This window comes from Cryptomeria japonica, chromosome 9, assembly GCF_030272615.1.
Source record: "Cryptomeria japonica chromosome 9, Sugi_1.0, whole genome shotgun sequence".
NCBI lineage: Eukaryota > Viridiplantae > Streptophyta > Pinopsida > Cupressales > Cupressaceae > Cryptomeria > Cryptomeria japonica.
Genome location: NC_081413.1, coordinates 598,607,292 through 598,631,122, shown reverse-complemented (window position 1 = coordinate 598,631,122; position 23,831 = coordinate 598,607,292). Strand labels below are relative to the sequence as shown.

General features: G+C 37.4%; 2 protein-coding genes across 2 annotated transcripts in view; one reads left to right on the top strand and one right to left on the bottom strand.

The window, feature by feature from the left end:
• Nucleotides 1-8,938: 8,938 nt before the first annotated feature.
• LOC131074498 (DNA-directed RNA polymerases II, IV and V subunit 3) overlaps nucleotides 8,939-23,831 on the top strand; it is a 38,780-nt gene continuing 23,887 nt past the window's right edge. Inside the window, exons 1-2 of the mRNA XM_058011128.2 lie at nucleotides 8,939-9,456; nucleotides 9,600-9,837. Coding sequence (XP_057867111.1) covers nucleotides 9,017-9,456; nucleotides 9,600-9,837 — 678 coding nt within the window. The 5' untranslated portion in view covers nucleotides 8,939-9,016. The remainder of the gene's footprint in view (nucleotides 9,457-9,599; nucleotides 9,838-23,831) is intronic.
• Nucleotides 17,427-19,157, bottom strand: LOC131026990 (uncharacterized). The gene is made up of 2 exons (XM_057956992.2): nucleotides 19,007-19,157; nucleotides 17,427-18,883 (listed from the first exon to the last, which is right to left on the bottom strand). Exon 2 carries the CDS (start codon nucleotides 18,873-18,875, stop codon nucleotides 17,715-17,717), a length of 1,161 nt encoding a protein of 386 aa, XP_057812975.2. The 5' UTR covers nucleotides 18,876-18,883; nucleotides 19,007-19,157; the 3' UTR covers nucleotides 17,427-17,714.

Sequence of the window (23,831 nt, the reverse complement as noted above, 5' to 3'; positions counted from 1 at the left end):
GATGTCTACTCGCCAAGATGTCATGCAGCTTGACACAATCTTCATCCATACCAACAATCGACCATTCATTAGGAACCTTCCACCGCTCCATCTCCAATCCCCCACACCTATAAACAACCTTAAAGTCGCTCACTCTAGACCACCCTACCTCCAAGAACCTCTGACAAAGATTCCCAAGGTTAGGAAACTGATCAATGATGGGGGTATCCATCCCAAGGGTCGAACCAGAAAAGCACCTCTTCCCCCCTCTTACATATCCAAAAAATTCCTTCCTTTATAAGTGCAACCCTTTTCTTGAGAGTACTCCAAATCACTGAGCCTTTGCCCACAAGCGGATATCTTGAGATTTCCTCCTTCGGGATCCTCTGCATATACTTGTAAGACAAAATCCTAGCCCAACCTCGGTCCCATTCAACACACCACCTCAAGTACAATTTAGCCACCAAAGCCTCCCCAAATAAAGTAGATTGCCTTAAGCCAAGCCCACTTGACTGTTTCGGGCTACACACTAAGTCCCAATTGACAAGACACCATTTATAGGAGGAAAGGTTTCCTACCCATAAGAATTGCCTTGTCAGAGAATCCAATCCCTTCACAAACCACTTAGGAGCCACTTGGAGCATACACCGATAAATTGGAAGAGCCTGAACCATCGACTAAGTCAATTGAACCTGCCCAGCAAAGGATAACCATCCGTGTGTCCAATGTTCAACCTTCATGCGAAATTGTCCACGATACCTTGCCACAAGTCCCTAGGAGGATTACCAGTAGAGATAGGAATACCCAAGTAAGTCAAGGGAAGAGAACTTACCTTAAATATCATGATATGAGCAATCCTCATTTGAATAGTTCTAGGTGTGTTGAAGAAGATGATGGAAGATTTATCCTCATTGATCAACTGGCCCGAAGAAGCAAGATGCACATCCAAAACTTTACGCAAATTTATAGCTTCTCTGATCCAAGCTAGTCCCATCAGGGTCGTGTCATCTACAAACTGCAAATGGGATTCAGGAGGCATGTCATTACCCCAATTCCAACCTTAAATAATACCCAGACCCACATTATGCTTAATCAACCTCCCCAGACCCTCAACCAAAAGATTGAATAAGTACAGGGAGAGAGGATCCCCCTGGCGAAGACCCCTAGATGCACCAAACAACTTAGTATGATCTCCATTAATTAGCACAGAGAAAGAGGTAGATGAAACACAACTCATTACCCATTGAATCCAATCATCAGCGAAGCCAAAATCCCTAAGAATCTTCTAGAGAAAGGACCAACGGACTCTATCATAAGCCTTTGCCATATCCAACTTAATAAACATAGCTTTTTCCTTGGAGACAACCATAGAATGAATGGTCTCAGTAGCAATGACCACACCATTCAAGATTTGGCGCCCCTCCACGAACCCACTCTGCTCCTCAGAAATGACATCCCCAAGCCAATTCTTCAGCCTTTTCACTATCAACTTAGAAATGATCTTATAAATCACATTACAGAGAGAGATAGGATGAAATTGGCTTAACCGGTCAACCCCATCACACTTGGGATTAGAGCAATGAAAGTCGCATTCAAAGCTCGAAGCATCTGCTTATTCCTTTGGGACTCTTGGACCACCTCCAATAAGTCCAATTTGATAATATCCCAAAAATCTTGATAGAACTCAATCGGAAAGCCATCCGGTCCAGGAGCTTTCCTCTTCTTCATGTGAAAAACAATCCTCTCAAGTTCTTCCAAAAAAATAGGACCCGTAAGCTGCTCATTCATCTCCCTAGTAACTAGATAAGGAATACAAGCAAGAACCTGATTCTCCTCTTTTGATTCTCCTTGAGTATCCTCACTAAAGAGGGACTGAAAATACTACAAAGACTCCCTAAAAATCTCCTGCAAGGATAAACATTGCTCACCTCTATCATTGACCAGAATAGGAATGGAATTGCCATGTCTTCTTGCTTTCACATAATTGAAGAAGAACGCAGTATTCTTATCTCCCGCTTGAAGCCAATTAATACGAGCTCTCTGTTTCCAGTAGATTTCCTCCCTAAGATCCCACTTCTCTAAAGCCTTGATTGCACTATATTCCTCCCTAAGCAAGGCTTCTAACAAACCATGCTCTCTTATTTCTTTGGTAGTGTCATACAATTCTAATTGAGCATCTATCTTAGCATGAAAAATATTCTCGAAACATTGACGATTCCACTATTTAAGCTAAAATTTAACAAATTGCAATTTCTTGGCAAAAGTGTACATAGCAGTGCCAAAGGTTGGCCTCCCTTTCCTCCACCACTCCATAACATGATCCTACAAAGAAGGATCTCGTAACCACATAAGCTAGAATTTGAATGAAGGAGTGCGAGCGACCCAAGCAGAAGAAGACACCAACTTTATGGGCCAGTGGTCCAAACCTCTCCATTCCAAAATCTCAGAGCATGTGGACCACCCCCCACCAACCCAGAAACTAGAAACCAGAAAGTGATCCAGCCTCTCAGCAATCCAATACTCCCCTACCCTCCTGTTGTTCCAAGTGAACAAACTATTACCAAGCTTAATTTCAACAAGATGTAATGCTGATATACTATTCCAAAGAAGGAAGGAATAATGTTCCAATCGCATAACACCACCCTTCTTCTCACTCAACTCTAAGATGGCATTGAAATCACCCGCCATAATCCACGGATGAAAAGGGAACAACCCTCGCATAAAAGAAATATGAGACCACAAATTTTGCTTGCTCTGAAGATCAGTGGGGGCATAAATGTTAGTAAAAAAGATATATTCCCCAGTCTCAAGACTAGAAGCAACCCCAGATAAAGAAGATCTGGAAGCAACCCACCATATAGGACGAATCCTCAAGGGGTTCCAAAGACAGACCACCCCTCCAAAGGAGCCAAATGCCTCAATACACTGACACTCGCCTCTCCCCCATAGCTTCGACACCAGACCCAACATACTTTCCACAGATAATTTAGTTTCCTGCAAGAAAAGGACATAAGGAGAATGACTCCTTATCAACTCTCGAACAACTTTTTGTCTAGGGCCACTGTTCAAGCCCCTCACATTCCATGATAGTAAAATCATTTCAGGAGATTGGAAAAATGAGAATCCAGAGTCTTTACTGACCTTGACTCAACCGAATTCTCCCCCATCAATTTGATCTTATCCAAGTCCTTCTTTCTACCAACCTTCAAAATCTTCTCCGTTGCTCCTTTTTTAATGTCTTTCTGATGAAGACCCAGATGTAAGGAGATCTTATTACTTTTGACCCCAACAGAATCCAATTTCTGTGCTGCAGGAGAAATATCCGCCCCATCCAACTTCACTTCAACACCAGAAATGGGTCCCAACTGAGCCACTACTAGCTGATCCATCTCCATTTGTTGACTCCCAACCACCTGCTGAACCTGGGTAGAATCCCAATTCACACTATCAGGAACCAACCCTGATGCACTTTGATCCAAAGGAATTAACCCCAGATTCACCTCCTGCTTGCTAAAGTCATCAAAGGCTTCAAATCTATTAAAGGTATCCTCCTCCTGTCTCTCCTGCATAGACCTGTTTTGTCCCTGATTCCTATTCTTTGTCTTAATAGGGACAAAACCATCAGCACCCACCACCTCATTAGACATGGCAACTTTTCCTTTATCAACTCCATCTAGGTTACAAGAAGGTTGTTGAGGTTGACGCACAACCGGTTTATACCTAGGGCACTTGCACTGCAAATAACCATACTCATGACACAAATGACACCGAAATGGTAAAGTCTCATAATCCAACTGCTGGACCCAAGAATAAGATCCCACACACGTATCTATAGCATCTGGCAAAGGCTTACTAAGATCAATTTCAACACAGATATGAGTGAAAGTCATTACCTTTCTCCCCAAGGTTTGCGTTGAAGATCCAACCAACTTCCCAAGCAATGAAGTGAGCATCCGTAACACATCCTCTCAGCAACATTCCACCGGAAAACACGGTAAATGAACCCACACTGGGACCCTAGTCAGGAGCTCCTCCAAAGGGTTAAACCTCGCATGCCAAGGTTGATGAACAACCCCACTTGGTTATAAAAATATGGGCCTCCTTCAAAGACCCTATTGCGATCCTCCATACAGTTGAATGTAACCATGAAGTAGTTGTTTACCAACAACATAATCTCCATTTCCCCTTCCGACGCCCAAACCCTCTGATCCCAATTCTCCAGAAACTGTAGAGAAACCCCCATCACCCAAAAATTATAGTAAAGCGAATGCTTTGAAAAATATTCCACATCCTCGACAATCATCTCTGGTGGAATTTGTTTAGCATACTCATAAGGACTCTTGGTGGGATAACCTCCTTGCACAGAAATAATTGGTTTGTTAGGAGTACAAAAGGTATCATTACTATAACCACCTTGAACCACAAAGAGAGGCTTGTTAAGAGGTTGAGAAGTTTGAGGAGAACTAACACCTTGAACCACAAAAGGGGTTTATTGGGTCTTTCAAAATTATGTTCATAGCCAGTCACATTATCATGTTAATCTATCTCTTGGATGTTTTGAGATTGTTTGAAGAAGTTTTAGTAGAAACGAAATCATCCAAAGCATCATCTAGCATAGCACAGTCACGACTACTAAATGGTTGATTATTGGATTGAATGAGAGGTAAATCATCATAAAGAGGGTTGTCATATATCACCATGCTACTAGATTTGGAGGATGACTTGATAGGGATTAATTCATGAGGAGAGTCATCCAACGTATCTACATCATCACTAGGAAATGACAAAGCAACTATGTCGATGAGTTTTTTGCAAAATGTTTGTTTAAAATGCTTAGGATAAATAAACTCATCAAGTGCATCATCAAGTTATTCCTTACTAAAAGTGTAATCATCATTAGCAGATGAATTATCATATTAGGAATGAAAATATTGCAAAAAAAAATCTGACATGATCGAAAAATTAACTTTTGAAATGAAAAGTGCATATAAACCTAAAGACATACAATGCATAAAACAATATTTTTGAAATTTTAATGTTTTTGATATAAAAGAAACATGCAATAACAAGATCTAATCAGAAAATGAAATGCAAGAAGGTCGGGTTCATAAAAATTTTTAGGGTGAAAAGAGAATTGGGTAGTATCAGGACCTAACCCCACTTTCATCAAACATTGGAATACAAAAGCACAAGTAGAGGAGTGATCCTCCTTGACTAACTCTTGTGAAACAAAGTCAAGGGATACTTCTAGGGTTTCTATTCCTTCGATGCTATGAAAGGGAATATGTAAAATGTAGAGATGATATAAAGCTACAATGAGAATGTAAACAAAAATGGTTAAACAATAATAACAGTCAACTGAATGATAAAATAATTGAGGCAACAAGTATATATCTGAGAATGGAAATTTGGTGTGCACCTATGAGAGAAAACTAAGCCTGAATTAGGGCATTGCACGCCCTGGTCTGAGAAACAATGAAGAGCTGCAAACTGGAAACTTGAATTTTGAGATTGTTTGAGCAACACTTGTGAAATCTGAAGTAAAACTAGGAGGACCAAGGTGTGGGGTGCCCTGGTCCTTGAAATCCAAGACCAATTTTAAATGATGAGTTTGCACCTATATGTTGAGACTTCCTGGAAATCACCCGCTCCAACGGAAATTTGTAACTGCACTTGCAATCTGAAAAATGGTGTGTTTGTGGCTATATAGGGTTTTGCCTTAGCCAAACCCCTTGTTTTGGTGATTTTAACCTCCACAAATATTCAATGTTGTAACTGAAAATGTGTGTGTGCTCTTGAATCTTATGTGTTTGTAAGATTGCTATGAGCTAAATGCAAACTAGAGCTCTACCCTGTGTTTTTTAGCAAACCCTAAATGCTTGTAATGAGAATCCTTTAAATCACAATTGTAATGCAAATATAAAGCAATAATACAAATCTGAAAACTAATGGGATGTAGATCTGAAGCTCAATATAGAGACATTAAAATAACATGAAATCATACCAAATCCTATGTAAGAAATACAAGACAATCAACAGTTGGTGATTTCCTTATCATTCTTCAATATCTCCTAAAGATTCCATAATTTATGAAGAGGTTGAAAAAGACTTGATTAATGGATGAATTTGCAAAACTGAGACTTCACACAAAGCAATCCTTTCACATCACAAGAATCTCCTTCAAAATGCTATATTAAGGATCCTCAAACGAGGGAAAGAAGCACCCTATATATGAAACCATAAATTTAAATTTGATAAAAGGCTGACTTAGAGTTGATGAAATTTGACACCAAGCAAGATTTGAATAGGGTAAGACTACCAAATTAAGCTCTCGAAATTTGGGGAAAAAAATTTGAGAGCAAGTAGCATACTACCTGGTTTGACCAACCTTTTTTTTCGATTTTCTAGGGATGCGATCTAGCATGATTCTAATGCTGAATACAACTTGGTGGCTCAAACCAAAATGTGTAGATATGCAAAATATATCTTGAAGATTAAAATTAGGGTAAGATTATGATTAAACTAGGATTGAATAAAAATGGGTGCACCTAGGATCAAGGGCCCAATTTTATGATATTTAAATTGATGAGAGAGGACTTAGGTTTAAATAAATTAATAATTAAATGCTTGGAGAAGTCCTATTATGCAAAATGCAACAGGACACACTAAGGCACGTGCTAACCTAAGCCTGGAATTGGATAACCTAATTAAGGGTGTACAATTTATAATGCTACAATTACAATAATGTTTCAATGCATTAGAAATTGCCACTCTTCATCTAACCTCTATTACAATCACACCAACAAGTGTGGTGATAAAAGATACATAGTTGTGACTATATATTTCCCTATATTGTTATAAATTACCATGGAGACATACAATTACATGCAAATGTGCTTTACAAACTCTTACTATATCTTTTACAGAATGCATTTTAGCATTTACAGCTTAATTGGTAATGTTTGATGTCCTATAACCAACTACAGGCCTTCTCAAATTAAAAAATTGACTCAATGATCAACATAATGAATGAATAGAAAATTTGTACCTGTAATAATCCCCAAAATGTCTCCCCAAAATAACCATGGTAAATAGGACACCATGGTGGTTGGAGAATAGATGCAACAATTATTTGATCTTAAAATCCACAACCATAGATGAATCCCACCAAGAAATGGAGGGTTTATATTATGCAAGAACAATCTAGTAGATGAAAAACCATATACTACATTCATGACACCGAGAGGATGGATGAGACATATTGGAAGGAATTGAGGTGTTAATGTTCATTGGTTCCCTTTTTGCGCTTTCATCATATTTTCCCTCTCCTTGGTTTGTTAGATATTTTGGCCTTTCATTAACCATGTTACATCTTTGAAAAGTTTGTGAGCCGCCAAACTTCTTAACATTTAAAATTTGGTTGCTTTTTTTTTTTTTTTTCACTTCTTTTTCCTTCACTTTGACTTGTCACACTTTGGATGCAAAGAACTCATGAACATATGCCACACTTTCAAGAAGTTCACAAACTCATGGACTTATTTAACAACATTTACCTTGCTCCTTTCTTTATCAAATTTTTAAACTTTTGGAGAAATTAGGAACTTGCAAACTTATGAACTAATCTTCCTTTGGCATGTCAATCTTTCAAGTAGTTCACAAACCCATAAAATTCTTGACATATTAAATCTTGTTGGCCTTTTGACAAGTTCATAAACTTATGAACTTGTTTACTTTTAGAACTTGACAAATTAACTTGTTCCATTTGTTAGAGTTTTGGGGATCGAAGGTACCTCATGACACATACGATTGTTGAGGATTGAGAATTAAGTGTACTTCATACCCAATATCACATTAGGAGTATTCTCACATCTCCATTTTCAAAAACATATACAAAAGAAAATGTCAAAAGTTAGGGATTAGAGATGCAAAGGAAAAGGTACCCAAGTAAAGGGATGACCGAAACTCTAGCATCTAGCGATAATTTAGTGCAAATGATTTAGGAGATAGGTTTGGAGGAAAAGTATGGTAGTAAGATAAAGTTTGAAACTATGACAAAGGAAAAGGAAAAGGCGAGGAATTGATGAAAGGTATGCTAGGATGAGAAAGTCCAATACCTAGACAATAATAAAGGAAATGATGTAATTGGGAGAAAAGATATACGAGAAAGGGAAACTTTGAAACTCCCACAATAACACAATCTTTAGAAATGTGAAGATAAAACACCCCACAAGTAGAATTTTTTAGGATCCTTGCAACTTCCAACACATGATAGGCACATGGGGGACAATAGAAGATAACATTTTGCCTAAATTGATAAATGAAGATTCATATAATTTTTCCTTAGATCGATTATATGTGATGGGCAAATAAAGCCAAAGAGCTCAAAGGAGAAGGACATGGGCAAAATTTACAAATTTTGAGTATCGTGAATTTGAACTCCAACAAACCTATTTACTATCAACATGTTGGTTCTTTTAAGCTTGAAATCCCACAAGGGGATTGACTAACATAGACTCCCCCTTAACTATGTGTTTTTGTAGGGTTTCCACTTACAAAATTAGCTTAGAGATCATTTATAAAGAAACCTAAACACTTCAAAAACAAGTTACAAAAGAAAAGTACCCTTTAAATTTGATGAAGAAGCTCACTTGAAAGTTATAGATGACAGTCAACCAAGATCAAGACTAATCTATTAATGATCAAACACCCAACAAACTACCACTTGATTTGAGCCCAAAACAAATGATTCACAGGGTCTAGTTTTTTTTCACATGTAAATATAAGTAACAAGAAGATAAAAACATGATATCCCTTCCAAAGGAAGACTAATAATTTCCTAAACATTGATATTTAATTTCATATAAACTAAGACCCAAAAAGATGATCCTTTAAAAAATAAAATTGTATGTTCTCTTGAAAACTGACACCTACAACACCAAATAAAAAGCCCACTTCAACACTAACGAGTGGCAATTACAAACATAAATATACACAGAGCGTTGGGAATATTGAGCTAAGCACAGAGGAGGCAGCGAAGATGGAGATGTCGTATCAGCGCTTCCCGACTGTGAAAATACGAGAGGTAAAAGATGATTACTTGAAATTCGAGCTGCGGAACACAGACGTGAGCATCGCGAATGCCCTGCGGCGAGTGATGATTGCAGAGGTGCCGACTATCGCCATAGACCTGGTGGAAATCGAGAACAATTCGTCAGTGCTCAATGACGAATTCATCGCGCACAGGCTGGGCCTCATCCCGCTCACCTCCAAGCGCGCAATGGAGATGAGCTTCTCGCGCGACTGCGACCGGTGCGATGGCGACGCGCGGTGCGAGAACTGCTCTATTGAATTCACCCTCCACGCCAAATGCGAGGGTGACCAGACCCTCGATGTCACCAGCTTAGACCTCACGTCCTCTGATGATGATGTCGCTCCTGTTGACCGTGCTTCCGGCGACTACGGTCTGACCGAACAGAGGTAAGCAGAGCGTTCTGGGTTTTTATTTTTATTTTATTTCAGGGTATGGGATAGACTTTTTTTGGGGGGTTAGTCTTTTCTACTGTAATTCTGCTCTGTAATGGTTCCAGGAGAAGTGTGGCTAACTGCTAATTTCTGGGCAGGGGCATAATCATAGTTAAACTTCGACGCGGTCAGGAGTTGAAGCTTCGTGCCATAGCCAGGAAGGGTATCGGCAAGGACCATGCCAAATGGTCGCCGGCTGCAACGGTCACTTTCATGTACGAGCCTGATATTCATATCAATGAGAATTTGATGGAGAGCCTAACCCTTGAGGAGAAGCGAGACTGGGTTGATAGCAGTCCTACAAAGGTTTTTAAAATTGACGAAGACACCCATCAGGTTTGTTTCTTCCTCTGCTTCTTATCACTTTAGGCTTTGAAAGTAGGCACATAAGAGGCAGTTCTCGGTGCTTTATTGCTCCGGAAACTCGGAGTATATTCCTTACTTTGCTATGAGGAAACGGATGTTCAATGCAAAGAACTCTTCTAAACACCTTAACAAGCACTTTAGACCACTTAACCATAGATGTCACACATATACAGTACCGTGCAAATTAAGGAAACATAGAGATCTTCACACATGTATGTAATGAACGATTGTAAACACAACCAATTGATAGATTATAGCTAGAGAAACCCTCAAATGGGAAGAGACTTCGGTACACGTGAACAACACTCCTCAGGCCACCCCAAAACAATAATTACAAGTGTTTATTTTGCATGTTGGGCTATTATAGAAGCCTACTTCACTTTTCAAGCTTCCAAACACCTGTACGCTGCCTTGGCATATGTTAAAAGACTGCAACAACTGTAGCTAGATCAATTGCAACCAACGTTCCTCATAGGAAAATGGACCACAACCTCTATATTCCCGTCAAGAGATGGACTACTACCACCATAGATGATTGCCTACCCCACTCCACTCGTGGTGAAGCAATAAAATGAACTTCCTTGAGTGTCCCGTACAGGGAAACTGGACAACTAAGTGTTTGTTTTGCCTCTTGGGCTATTACAAAACCCTACTATGCTTTGCAAGATTCCAAACACTTGCACGCTGCCTTGGGCACTTGTTAAAAGACTGCAACAACTGTAGTGAGGTGACTGCTACCATTGTAGGATAATGAACTACAACCACTATATTCCCATCAAGAGATGGATTAATATCACCATGGATGATTGCTCAACCCACTTCACTTGTTGGTGAAGCAATAAAATCAACTTTCTTGAGATTCCCATATGTGGAAATTGGACAACGGACAACCAATTGCCAAAAATGCTTTGAATTCCATTTGATGTTTGCATTAGAATGAGTTCGTCGGTTGTGCCAATAAGAGTTGGTTGTCACTTGATGAATTCAAATGCATGAATGACTATTTGCGGTGGTGTTTTACAAATTTGTAGGAGTGAACATGCATTTGCCACTCGTACAAAAGAAAAAATTTGCCAAACTTGATTTTCCATGCCATTTTGAAGTTTGCAACTTTGTTTGATAGAAGACTTTTTGAAAATGTCTCACATCATCCTTGATCATCCTCAACCATTACCACAACCCTTTTCTCTACTTTTATTGATCTTGAGAATGCTGATAAGGGTAAGCAGGTGATGAATGATAAGTGTTCTTGTGCTTGTACTTGGGGGAACCTTATAAAATTTATGGAGCAGGCTAAAGTCGACTTGCAGGATATGCAGAAACTGTCTCAGAATCTGGATCAGCTTGAAGCTGAGGTTGCAGAGGCTCTGAAGAATCTTTGTTAGAGCTCTAATTGTTCTTTCTTTGTTTTTTCTGGTCTGTTCGTGTTTAGGTCTGTGTTTTTTTTGAGTTTTTGTTGTTGGTTGGCTGCGTGTATCCTTAGGGCAGCGTTTTGTATAGGGTTTTGGGTCCCTTCAAAACTTGCTTTACCCTTAACACTCCAGGGAGCTTGAATGCCATGACCTCAATAGTCTAGCTACTTAAGCTCCTCTTTTTTTGGATCATTTTTTAATAAATTGAGTTCCTTGATATTATAAGAATGGATAAGAGTTTTCATTGCTTACATTTACCCTGCCTTATTCATCATACTTTTCTCATCTTGATGATGGATCATGTAGGCTGAGCAAAAATGTAGGTGGTTTCAAATATCTGGTTTACATGTCATTTCCTGGAACCTTATCGTGGAAGACTTTAAATTTTAATCATCAAGATTCCTTTAAACTTTTTTTCTAAGATTGAATAGTCACGTTCCCCATGATTAGAGATGAAGATTCCCTTGTACAATTTCATGGGTACTTTAATTTTGTGTTCCTTTGTGTCAAGTTTAAATGAATCTATGTTAAGCTGCTCAAGACATGGCCGTAAATGTTTACCGTTACACCCAAGAGCTCTCTCTCTCTCTCTCTCTCTCTAATAAGGTATTAGTGGCAAAATTGTTTAGGTATATGTAACAAACAAGCCATCCACTTGGTCTAATATTCTCTAAGACAGGTATTTATCTGGTTTTGACTTGTGTTGCATCTTATCCCACAATAATTTCCCTAGAGAATTGGTTATCCAGGAAAGTCTGAAGATGGCAAAAGGCCTTATTTCTAGACATGGTTTTTGGAATATTTACGAAGGGAGAAATACTGATTTTCAGGATGATTGGTGATTGTTGGGACATTCACTTTCTGAAATTTAGGCTTGCTAAGTTATTCAAGCTTATCTTATTGATTTTCTCCAAAGTTGAAGACTATTGGGTTGAGAAGGAGACTTGGATTTTCTAGAACATGGAAAGCCCCTTTGTCCATGGTTGGTGTTGATAAGGATACTTCCTTGCATGCCCTACTTTAGAAATTCAAGCCTAGTTGGAATCTAAAGGAGAATACATTGGGGTGGAACCAAGTGGGAAATAAAACTTATGTAGTTAAGATTGGGTATGACAAATTATTCTTTTCCTCGATTCTTTTCCATGGTTGAGGATCTAGTCCTCTACAACTTTGCGCATATTCAAGGTCTTTCCTTGGTTGCTTTGTCATGTTAAGATTCTCACGAAGGAGCATCTTAAATGGAAGTGGCTCCATGGTCCTAGCAAGTGCACACTTGTTTCTTCTAGGTTGAAGAGGTCAACCACCTCCTATTACCTGTTGCATTGTGACTTTGCTTAAGGGATTGTTTTATTTAGAGTTGATATTTGGATAGAGTTTTAAGGAGTATTTTGATTTGTGGCACTATCTTGTCTTCCTTGAGATCCTTCAAGATTTGTGACACCTTGCACCCAGGATATTTATATTGAATTTTTGGCTTGAAATAAATAATAGAATATTTAATGATAAACTCAAATGCTGGGACCATGTTTAGAAAGAAATTGCTTTAACTTGCACTTGAAGTGTTACCTTTTATAATCAGGCCAAGAACAAGGAATATAACACATCCAACTTTCTAAGCTATTCATCCTCATAAATTGGCCAGAGATCAAGATGGCCTTATGCGAGAGCTTTAAAGGCAAGAGAAGTGAATGGTTTTGGAGCCTAGTGTCCTTATTGCTTTGATTGGATTATTCTAAACTATGGTGGGGCCTCAAAACACAATTTTGGGGTTATAGGAGTAGGGGTAATCTTAAGAGATCATATGGGCAATTTAGTGGCTTTTGGTACTTCGAAGATTGGCTTTAATTCCAATAACGTTATCGAGGCTAAAGGGTTGATTTTGGATTGTAAACTTGATTTATAATTTTTTTTTGTTGAAAGGGACTTGAAGATCCTAGTTAAAGCCAAAGATGTGGAAAAAGGTAATGTTCTAAATTGATGACTGTGAGACCTTTTGGAGGAGGCTAAGTTCCTTATTGGGTGATTTGAAGATTGCCCCATTTTCCTTAAAGAAGTCAAGGGAATAAAGCAAATAGATTGGTTGGTCACTTTTGTCTTTTGTTTCGCTTCCATTGGTTATGTTGAGAGACATTCTATAATGGCAGCATGGCATGGAGTCTATGTGATGATGAGGTACATAAAAACCCAAAACACAATCAACATATACTAAAAAAAACTAAAATTACAAAATTATAAATATAACCGACATAATTAATTATAGAAACTAAATATATAAAAAAATGTAAAAAAAAATATATATTTTTATTTTACTTTGTCAACAATAAAAAATATATGTATATTATAAATTAGTTAACTTTTTATTAAGTAGAAAGTTATTTATTTTAAATATAAAGATAAAAAATATATTAAGCCTAAAAATGAAACTATTAAAAAATAACATAAAGTATATAATATTTACTACATTTTTCAAACTAAAAACAAAACAATTGAATTACTGAAATAATGAATGGCAGCTTTTAAAAAGGTAAAATTAAAAGTTACATTCAAAATTAAAATAACTCTTCAAATAAAAATAAAGTAAACAAGGTGGATAAGATAACTAAAAACTAAAATTAAAGGTAAAATTAAAAGTTGCATTCAAAATTAAAATAACTCTTTAAATAAAAATAAAGTAAACAAGGTGGATAAGATAAAATAATTCTTAACTAAAAACTAAAATTTATTTGTCCATGTATGTATGTAGTAAATAATATAGTTCTAAAGTAAAATAAAGTAACTTGAGTAAATAAATTAGCTTGAAAATGATATTTCTTTGTAGTTTTAGATAGATGTATCTAAGATATCTATTCTAGTTCATAGGAGACAAAAATAGCATATTGGATTTTGGTCCTTTTCTGTATTTGATTTTTCTTTCTTGCTTTCTTTGATGGCCTTGTCTTTTCTTGTCTTTGAGAGGTTTCATTTGCTGCTCCATGTTGTTTGGTAGTTTCACGTTTTTTTCTAGGTTTGAGTTCTATGTTTTGTGTGGATGCTCTTTTCTCTATGTAGTGATCTGCATTTGGTAGGTTTGACCTGTTATGTTTCAGTCCTCATTCTTTTCTCTCGTCCACAATGTTTTTCTTTTATTCCTTCTTCCTATTGCACTTTTTAGAAATAGATTTGTGCCTTTGTCTGGCATGGACTATCTTCATTTGGCCTTATCTTGTCTATTCTTCTTACTAGCGTGTGGGATGGGTGCTTACCGTTCTGTTGGGAACACCTTATACCATTCTCGTGTGTGCCCTCCTAGCTGTTCTATTCTCTTTGTTAGTCTCTTCTTGTGATGGATTGATGCCATGCATGGATTGCACTTTTGCCTTCCCTTGTGCTCACTCTAGAGAAGTGAGAAGCACACCATCTATAGAAGTATCAATTACGGCTTTTCTTTCTATTGTCTTGTTAGATGATGGTGTTGGCAATTGCTTGGTCTTGAGGGGTTCTTCAAACCATGGTGCGGCTTTATGTCACTTTCCTAGTCAAATGTTGTTGGTCCCTCTTTGCTACAAAATGCTCTTGATGCAAAAAGCGATTGCCATGAGACAAAAAGGAGGAGGAAAGCAGAGTAGCCTACAAATGTTCTTGTCAAATGTTTACATGCAAGTCAACGTGACTTGAGAAGAGAGGATGCTGATTCCGACAAACAAAACTTAATTTTGATTGAGTTGAATGAAATTTTAAGAATGCTAATCCCATCCTCAAGGAAAGATCCCGTGTTATTCACATTTTAAGTGAGATGAGCTTCAATTTGAAAAAACTAGATAATAATCTTCATGTAATGTCCCCATCCTAGTCAAGGACTTGGGATTGAGGAGTTAGCTTATTTTTGGACCCTTGTAGGCTAACAGAGTATGGATAAAGGGGTCAGTAATGCAGTATCTTGAGGAGTGGTTTGTCTATTTGTTCTAGTTCAGTGTTGAGTTCAGTTCTGGTCTTCGTTTCATTAGTTTCTGACACTTTGAGGATTTCCTATTTTTTAGGGAAAAATTGCTAAAAATAGACATGGTCCTATTTTCATTGGCATGGCGAACTGTGACCCTAGCTTCTGACAGATTCAGTTTCCAAGCAATAATGAGAGAGAGATGAATTTTTTAGTGGTTCCACAGGCAATTAATATTTTAATGAAATATTAATATAAAATCATAAAGTGCATCACTTAAATTTATTTAAGTGAAGATTTATTATCTCCTAAGCTAGGCGTGGCTTTGAGGGTTAAGTTGGGAACCCTAAAAGCAAGTTATTATTTTTAAATCCCTAATTGCCAAAAATCGCACCTTTTGGGTATTTAGGCAGCCAAGATGGAAATTAAACCTCATTCTTGATATTGAGCATTTGACATTTTCTTTTGAGCACTTGGCTATGGCGGCTAGGGTTTGGACTAGTTTTGGAGAGCGTGCATTTTTCAGAATTCAGTAGCTTTGAGATTGTGAAAGATCAATCGAATTGGTGCAGCTTGGTTGGCTTCATTCAGAAGTCAAATTGAATTGAACTGGGGCAGATTTGGCTTCTTACAAGGCAGATTTGTTGTAGGGTTTTCCTATTTGCTGTTTTGTTGTTGATTCTTCATTGGTTTGGAGGCTTCTTTTCCCAAACACACAGCTTGCTCATTTATTGGCACCATCTTTCACTGTTTGGGTGTCTTAGTATTTAAATAAGAGCAGATCTGAATTGTTCCAGAATAAAAATCAGAACTTTGTAAGTTGCTGATTTATTCTTTCTTTTCTAAGTTGCCGGTTCGAGTTCGGGTTCCGGTTCGGGTTCGAAGAACCCGGTACGCCGGTACGGCAAAATTTTGAAAAGGGGTTTGGGTTCGTTAGTACAAAAACATGTAAATTTTATATATATATATATATATATATATATTATATATATATATCAAAGCCTATAAGCATGAATTAAAATATGCATGTCACATAGCATCATATGAACAACAAAACAAACATAAACTTGTAATCATAGCATCATGATCATACCATAATTGATAATAGCATCATATACATCAAGTTTAATATCAAAATGACAAAATATTCAAGTATCATTGTTTCAACTTTCAACAATATAAACTTAAAGTTTAATCATCAAATGGATCATCTAATTCTTCATCCTCCTCCTCCTCCTCCTCCTCCTCCTCATCCTCATTGACATTGACATTACATGAGCCAATGCCACTTGCACTTGCACTATAAGTTGGCTCAATTTCCGAGTCATCAAGTGTCAATGCAAGAAGCTGAGAAGCAGGAGCATCCAAATCAGTATGCTCTGGCTCTATATCCCACATCTTTGTTTCCCCTTGTGTGTAGTCATGTTGTTTGTGTGAAAGAAGACGTAGGTTGGAATGCACATATACTAAATTCTCCGCTCTTTTTGATAGCAGCCTATTGCGCTTTACTGAGTGGATGAAAGAGTATGTGCTCCAATTTCTTTCTGAAGCAGATGAACTAGCAACCTATGAAGACAAAGTAAACAATTAAAGTTATACATTAATAAAAATAAAATTACTAGCAACCTATGAAGACAAAGTAAACTATAAATAAACTAAAACTTGTAAATTAAAAATTTTAATTAATTAAACTTACTTGTGATAAAACTTTTATAGCGAGGGGTTGTAGGTGTTGGAAGCATGTGCCATGGAAGTACCACCAGCTATGAGCATCTTTCTTGGATCTATGACGAAGTGCATCAACACTTAGACCATTCCCATTTGCGAATTCTATGAACTCATTTGTAACAACATCTCGCAAATCATCATCGGGATATAGTCTAAGAAATGCTGCCTTATACCCATCAGATACTTCTAGATCTCTCCATGGTGGAATCCTTCCTGGTTTATCAAGAAACTGATTGCTATAGTACTTAGGTGTCAAGGCATAGGCAAGAAGGTGCAAAGGAGTGGTCATCTTATTCCACCTCTCTACAATAATTAATTCCAGTTCTTTGAAGAATTTCTCCTGAGGATCATTCTCTTTTTCATTTATAGTGAACTTTATTTTTTCAAGCATTGAATCAATGCCATCATAAATCTCGCCTATGCGAGGCCTATCCATGTCTGTATAGCGAATCATGCTCATGATGGGCTCAGTGATACTTAGGAGATATGTAACAAGATCCCACCATTTCTCATCCAATTTTCTATCCCTAATTTTTCCTGCCCTCTCAGTGCTACTTTGCTTCCATACAGTCCAATTGGTGCTGATCACCATATTGCATAGTGCCACTCTAACTTTCACAAGTCGTCTTAAGACGATTGTGTTTGATGCAAAACGGGTCTCAGCAACCTATAACACAAATTAATGCCAAATTATTAAAAAATAAAGCCAAACTTTAAAGAAGAATACACAATATAGCTTACACAATGATATTATTAACATTGAAAATTCAAAAAAATCAGAAAATGTAAAATTAAATTACTATTTCACTTACCTTCAATAGCTCCAAATTCGAATAGGTTCTAAAAATCCCTTGAGACATGTGGTGGTTTGTGATGAACATCTGGATGTCCTCAGCCTCTGCATACACATCTCTGATCCATTTTATTTTTTGCCCAATCCTTTGTAGCATAAGATTGAGTGAATGTACCGCACAAGGTGTCCAAAAGATGTGATCATAGCGTTGCTCAACCAACAAACCAGCAGCTCTACAATTTTTTGCATTGTCCGTTATGACTTGGACAACATTGCGGGGTCCCACAGACTCAATGGCAGAGATGAGAATTTTTGCAATAAATTCGCCATCTTTTATTTGGCCCTCACAATCCACAGCTCTCAAAAACATTGCCCCTTTAGGGGACACCGCTATGACATTGATCAAGGGACGGTTTTTAGCATCTTTCCACCCATCTGAAACAATTGTTACACCTGTCTCAACCCACGAATCCCTTATGGGTTTCAATGCATCTTCAACCCTCTTCACCTCTTTCTCCAATAATGTTCCACGTACCTTCTCATAACCGGGGCCCTTATACCCTCTTGGTGCCTCATTAACACTTTTTATCATTTGCTTCCAATATGGGGAGCGAACAACATTGAATGACAAACCATTTGCATAAATGCACCTTACTATATCTTGATCAGCATTGTCTCTACTCTCATTTTGGAATGCGGTTTCTAAAGGCCCTTTTGTTCTTTTACGTGTCAAGGGTGGTTCACTTTGAGGTTCATTTGTGGCAAAGAAGGGGTGGTCTTCTACTACAATACTGGGATTAGAAGGGCCTTGCATTCCCCTTGTTTTCTTTGATGCGGTTTGGTTCAATCTACGGGCTTCCCTCTCTTCTGCCACCTCATGCTCCCTAATATATTTCATCACTATCTCATCTGGTATAGGTTTACCATTTTTGCCAGGGCATTTTTTGATGCCTCTTCCTTTTATTCCACACAAATGGCCTACCACTCGATAATATGAACTATTACGTTCAATATCACATCCATGGCATTTCCAACGGAATCCCCCACCTCCCGGAAGTTGTTTTATAATGTCCACATATTTCCATAAGGGAGAATTTGGATCATTTCTTTGTTTTGCAATTACTTGTTCATTGCCAATGGAGGAAGATGTAGATGCCATTCTAGTTCCTATGGCAAGAAATAAAATAAACATATTCAAAAACAAAAACTAAATAATGAAAAAAAATTCAAGTTTCATGTTTGACAATTTGTGAAACAAAAATAGTTGGAAAAAAATGTTTAAAAACCTACCTCTTGCTGCCAATGGAAGCTTGAAAATGTATGGAAATGATGCTGCAACACTTGTTGAAGCTTCTAAAATCAGTCTTCAACTCCTCCTCTTTGATCTTGGAAGCCAAATTTTGTTCAACCTCTCTTCAACCTGCTCTCATAAAAAATTTGTTTGCAACACAAATGAGGTAAAATGTATCAATAAGATGTTTTAGAAGTGTTTTTAAGGTTATAATTTTCGCTTTTTTAAAGGCGGAATTGAAAAAAAAATAAAATTTGGTTTGTTTTTTAACTTATTGGGCCGCCCAGCCACGCGGGTTTGACTGGGTCCGCCCGGGTTCGACCCCGGGTTCGACTGGGTTCGACCCGGGTCGAACCCACCCTGGGTTTTACGAACCCTGGTCGAACCCAGGTCGAACCGGACCCGTACCACGGACCCGGTCGAACCCGGACCCGTACCAGGGCTTCCCAGGGGCAAACCCTGCAACTTAGTTTCTTTTCAATAAATTGGCTAAGGACCTACGGGTATGCTTCTAAATTCTCCAATTCATTGTTTCAGTTGATATAATTCTTGTATTATTCAATGTGTGTTGCAAATTAAAGAAACCCTCTTCTGCAACTTCTATCTATTTCTGAAAGACCATCTTAATAATTAAAAATTACAAAGAAGATCTACAAATTACAGCAGGTTGGAGAGTTGAACCAGCAAGGGTTCATCGCACTTCACAACCATTTGGTTTTAGCTAAGGAGTAATTTGAGGTTAACTACAAACTTTTTGTCTATATGAATAAACATCCACACTAGCTTACTCAAAAGGCAATTGCAATAAAAAGGATTCTAGATGACCATATAGATTCCTTGATGTCCATTAATACTAATTTTGCTGATCTTTCAAGTATCTTGAGCGATACACGTGCTATGTCTATTGACCTTAATAGCCTAAAGTGGCTAGTGCATCATTAGATATGCTACTAGTGTGAGGATGGGACTAATATTATGAATCATGCTGAGATCAAACTTAAAAATTATGTACATTGAGTTAGTTGTATCTATTCCATTCTTGCACTAGTTGGTGCTTGTTTGTTTGTAAGCAAGTCGATCCTATTGTTTTGGTTTTCTTTTTTTGCACACTCATTTGTGTGCATGCTTCCACAAATAGATTCCTTGGGTTCCCTTTAGGCGTTGTATTCTTTGAGCTGCAAATCTTCCTCATGCTTTGCAAGGTTCCATTCTTTAAGTTCTAGATTATTTCTACGATTCAAGCAACTTAATGTTTCAGCTGTAGATGTGATGGTGTCATTGAAGCCTTTTGTCAGCTTTTGGTGCCTTGGCAAAATAATATTATTAGTCATTTCCCTTGCATTATCTTTTTGCCTATGAGAAATGCAGATAGACTAGAGGCCTTCTCCATGGCTCTAATTCAAAAAGGGGACATGACAAATTATTAATTAGCCCATTGGAAGAACATGGCTCGTAGAAATACTGTAGTGCATATCTAAGGATTTATCTGCCTCTTATTTTGTTTTGTATAGCCTTTTACACCCAATAGGCCTCCTTTATAGTGGTAATTCAACAATAACTGGGGTGTTATTCTTGAGAAGGCAATCATAATCTACTTGCATGGTTTCTTCTCATTTTTGTTTCCCCTTTCCTTCATCATATAGATTGGACTAAAAGTAAAACACACTATATCAAAACAATCAAATCATCATAAAAGTTTAGGGGATCATATACTTTCCTATTTTGCTTGTTAAGACTTCCACTTGAAATGCCTTTTGAAATATTGCCTTCTTCGTTTTCTGTAGGTGGGGGTTTCATAGGGAGGCAGTCAAGGAGAGGTGAGGGTAGTACATGAGAGACTTTAAAAAAAATTATATATGTTTGAGCAAAACACAACTTAAGAAAAATTGGAAGATGACTGATGTATATGTTGGAATTTTTTCATTGATGTCAGTTTATTTTGAAGTTTATTTGAGCTGCTTGCCTTCTTGGGTGCTTGAGCTGCTTGATGTGCTTGAGGTGCTTACTTGCTTGGTTCAGCTACTTGGTTGCTTGCTGGAGCTGCCTGTGTTCCTGCTGGAGCTGTTTGAGTGTCTGTTTAAGCAGGGTGTGAGCTTGCTTGTCATCTTGTCAGCAGTTGCATCAGATTTTCTGCCACATCATGTTTATTATGTGCTATGTAAGCTTTTGAAGAGTCGATATTCTTGGAAGGAATTAATGAAGCTTTATTTTTCATGGGCTATTTTATTTAATGTTGAATTGAAGTCTTTCTTGGTAACGCCTTTCTACGTGGATCTTCTTTCTCTTCCATCTATCGCAGCCAATGCTGTTTTTTTAAAAAAGGGAAAATATCGTGGAGCTTGTGGAGTCACCCAGTAGTCATTAATGAAGCATTTTTTTTTGGAGTGCATACTTTTGGAACAAGTCATGCTCTCAACATTTATGGAAGACATTTCAAGTTGACGTTGTGTGAAGTTATTGGAGATTTTTAAGAATCAATTCTATTCATAATTTTTTTTGTATGTAAATCATTTGAAGAAGAAATTTTCTTTTGATCGGGTCTTGTATTGAGGCATGTGGTGTTTTTGAATGATGGATATAATTACTGGACATATTTATTATCCGTTTTTTTATAAAAAAACATCAGGAGATACGACTTGGAGCTGTCGTTTTTGGGAGATTAAAAATTTGATGAAACTTTTGTGCGATATTTTTTTTTGGATGGGCTGCTTTAATAAGGGTGTGCGATGATATATATTGCCAGCTGCTGAAGTATTTCTGGAAATACAGAATAACGTTGTGACTGCCATTTTTATTCTTTGTACTGGTCAAATAAAGAATTGTTGGACATATATAAATTTGGGCAATTAATATTTGGATTCCTTTGAGGAAGTTGTGTGGCTTCGTGGTAACTGTGGCTGGAGAAAATTAAAGTCTTCAGGAAGAAGAAAAAAGAGATACCAAGTCGACTTACCTTTCATCTGATTGAAGTCTGAAGAATGTGTGAACTCTATTGTATTCGAGCTATTTTCAGCTTCTAAGGGCACAAGCATAGGAGCAGAAGCAATAATAATAGATGCTAACTTTTTCTGAGGAGCAGTGTGCTTCTTGATATTGGGCCGATTTCACTTCTGAATTTGACATTCGGCTATCAGACATTCTGGCAAGTTGGTTCTTCTGCTGTTGGTTTTAGTGGAGTTGAGACACGTGAAAGGATTACAATCCTTTGCTTTTGTGTTGACTATCTTGTCTTGACCTCTTGGCGTGAACTTCTATTCTTGGTGGTGAAGGTGGAATGAAGATAAGCTACTGTTCTTGCTGCTGCTGTATCAATTCATATCTCCGTTTTACTTTGGACTGGTTGCTAATAAATACATAAGAGAAGCCTGGCTGTGTGTGATTGTTTTAAAGTTCGAACTCAAGAGCAAGTGTTTTTGAGTAACGTATTTTTGAAGGAGCTGTGAGTTCTATATTTTTCTGAGGTTTGCATTTGAGTTGGTGCTGTTACAGAGGTTGGTGCTTCCGCCATGAAGAGTTGGTGCTCTTGGAAAGTGGATGTTTGCAGTGAGTTGTAGCTCACTTATGCAATCTGGGTTGTAGCCCATTTTTGAAGTGAATGGAATTCTTGGTTGCTGTGGTTTTTACCCAAAATGGTTTTCCACGAGAAATCTCCGTGTTCATGTTTGTTGGTTGTTTCTTATGTTTCATTTGGTTTAATTCTGAAAATTTGTTTTACTAAAAGGCTCAAATACTGATTCATCCCCCCCCTCCTTTCCCCCTCTCAGTATTTGTTGTGTGCTTCTCAGTATAGTGTTCTTTAGAAACAAATACTCTAAAGTTCATGGAACTTTATTAAGAATTTCCAAATTAGGGTCAATTAAGGTTAGAGAGAGAGTGAGATCCACTTTCTCCAAATAAATGACCATTATAATCATATGGCAGAAAAACAATTGAGAAATCCTGGTTTCTTGTTCAATTTGGATACTTTTTGCTATTATGGTTTCCTTCTATTATAGAGTGGAACCTCTTGAGCCTTTTCTTTGATGCTGATCCGATCTAACAACATCCTTAACATGAGGCATTTCAACCTCAAAATCAGCTGTACTATCATATTGCTATACATTAATGTTACGTTGAACCTGCTGCCCATGACCCTGAAATCCCATTCATACCTTTTCTGCTGTTTTATTAGTATCAGACGTGCATGTAGAATAGGATGTAAACCCAACGAGTTACATTTTTGTTAGTTTTGGAGATGGAAAGAGACAGACAAAGGAAGAGTTGGCTAATCCTAGCATCCCAATTTTCATGAATGTAAAGATATATAATACATAACTTTGCAAATTCCCTTCAATCACATGATAGAAATGAATGGTCACACGTGATCATCCTTTCACCTTGCAATCCTATTGAGAATTTCAATGTTATTTATTATTTTTTAGATCAATCTTAAACAATTTTTATCTTCAATTATATCTTTATTGTACTTATTGGTCAAGATATCAGTTAGCCTATATAAGTTCAAATTATTGCGATAACAAATGAACATCATTTCCTCATATTTGTTTGTTGATTTGGAAAAAGGACTTTGGAAACTTTACCACAAAATGGAAGATACCTTGCCTCTTTCTCCTACCTTTCAAAGATTGTTTGCGTGTCAAGGCTTCAAATGCCTTTGAAGGATCCTAATTGAAGTAAATAAACAATACTACGAAATGTCCCCCTTTGAGAATTACCCTAGATTCTGCCCTAGAATCACAAATTCAATAAAATGGGGAACATAATATATTTAGAGATATAAATTTACCCAAAGCAAGGGAGATCCTTGTTGGGATTCTGCAATCA

Excerpts from the sequence above, each read along its gene's own strand:
- LOC131026990 (XM_057956992.2), bottom strand. The coding sequence starts at position 18,875 with ATGGCATCTACATCTTCCTCCATTGGCAATGAACAAGTAATTGCAAAA.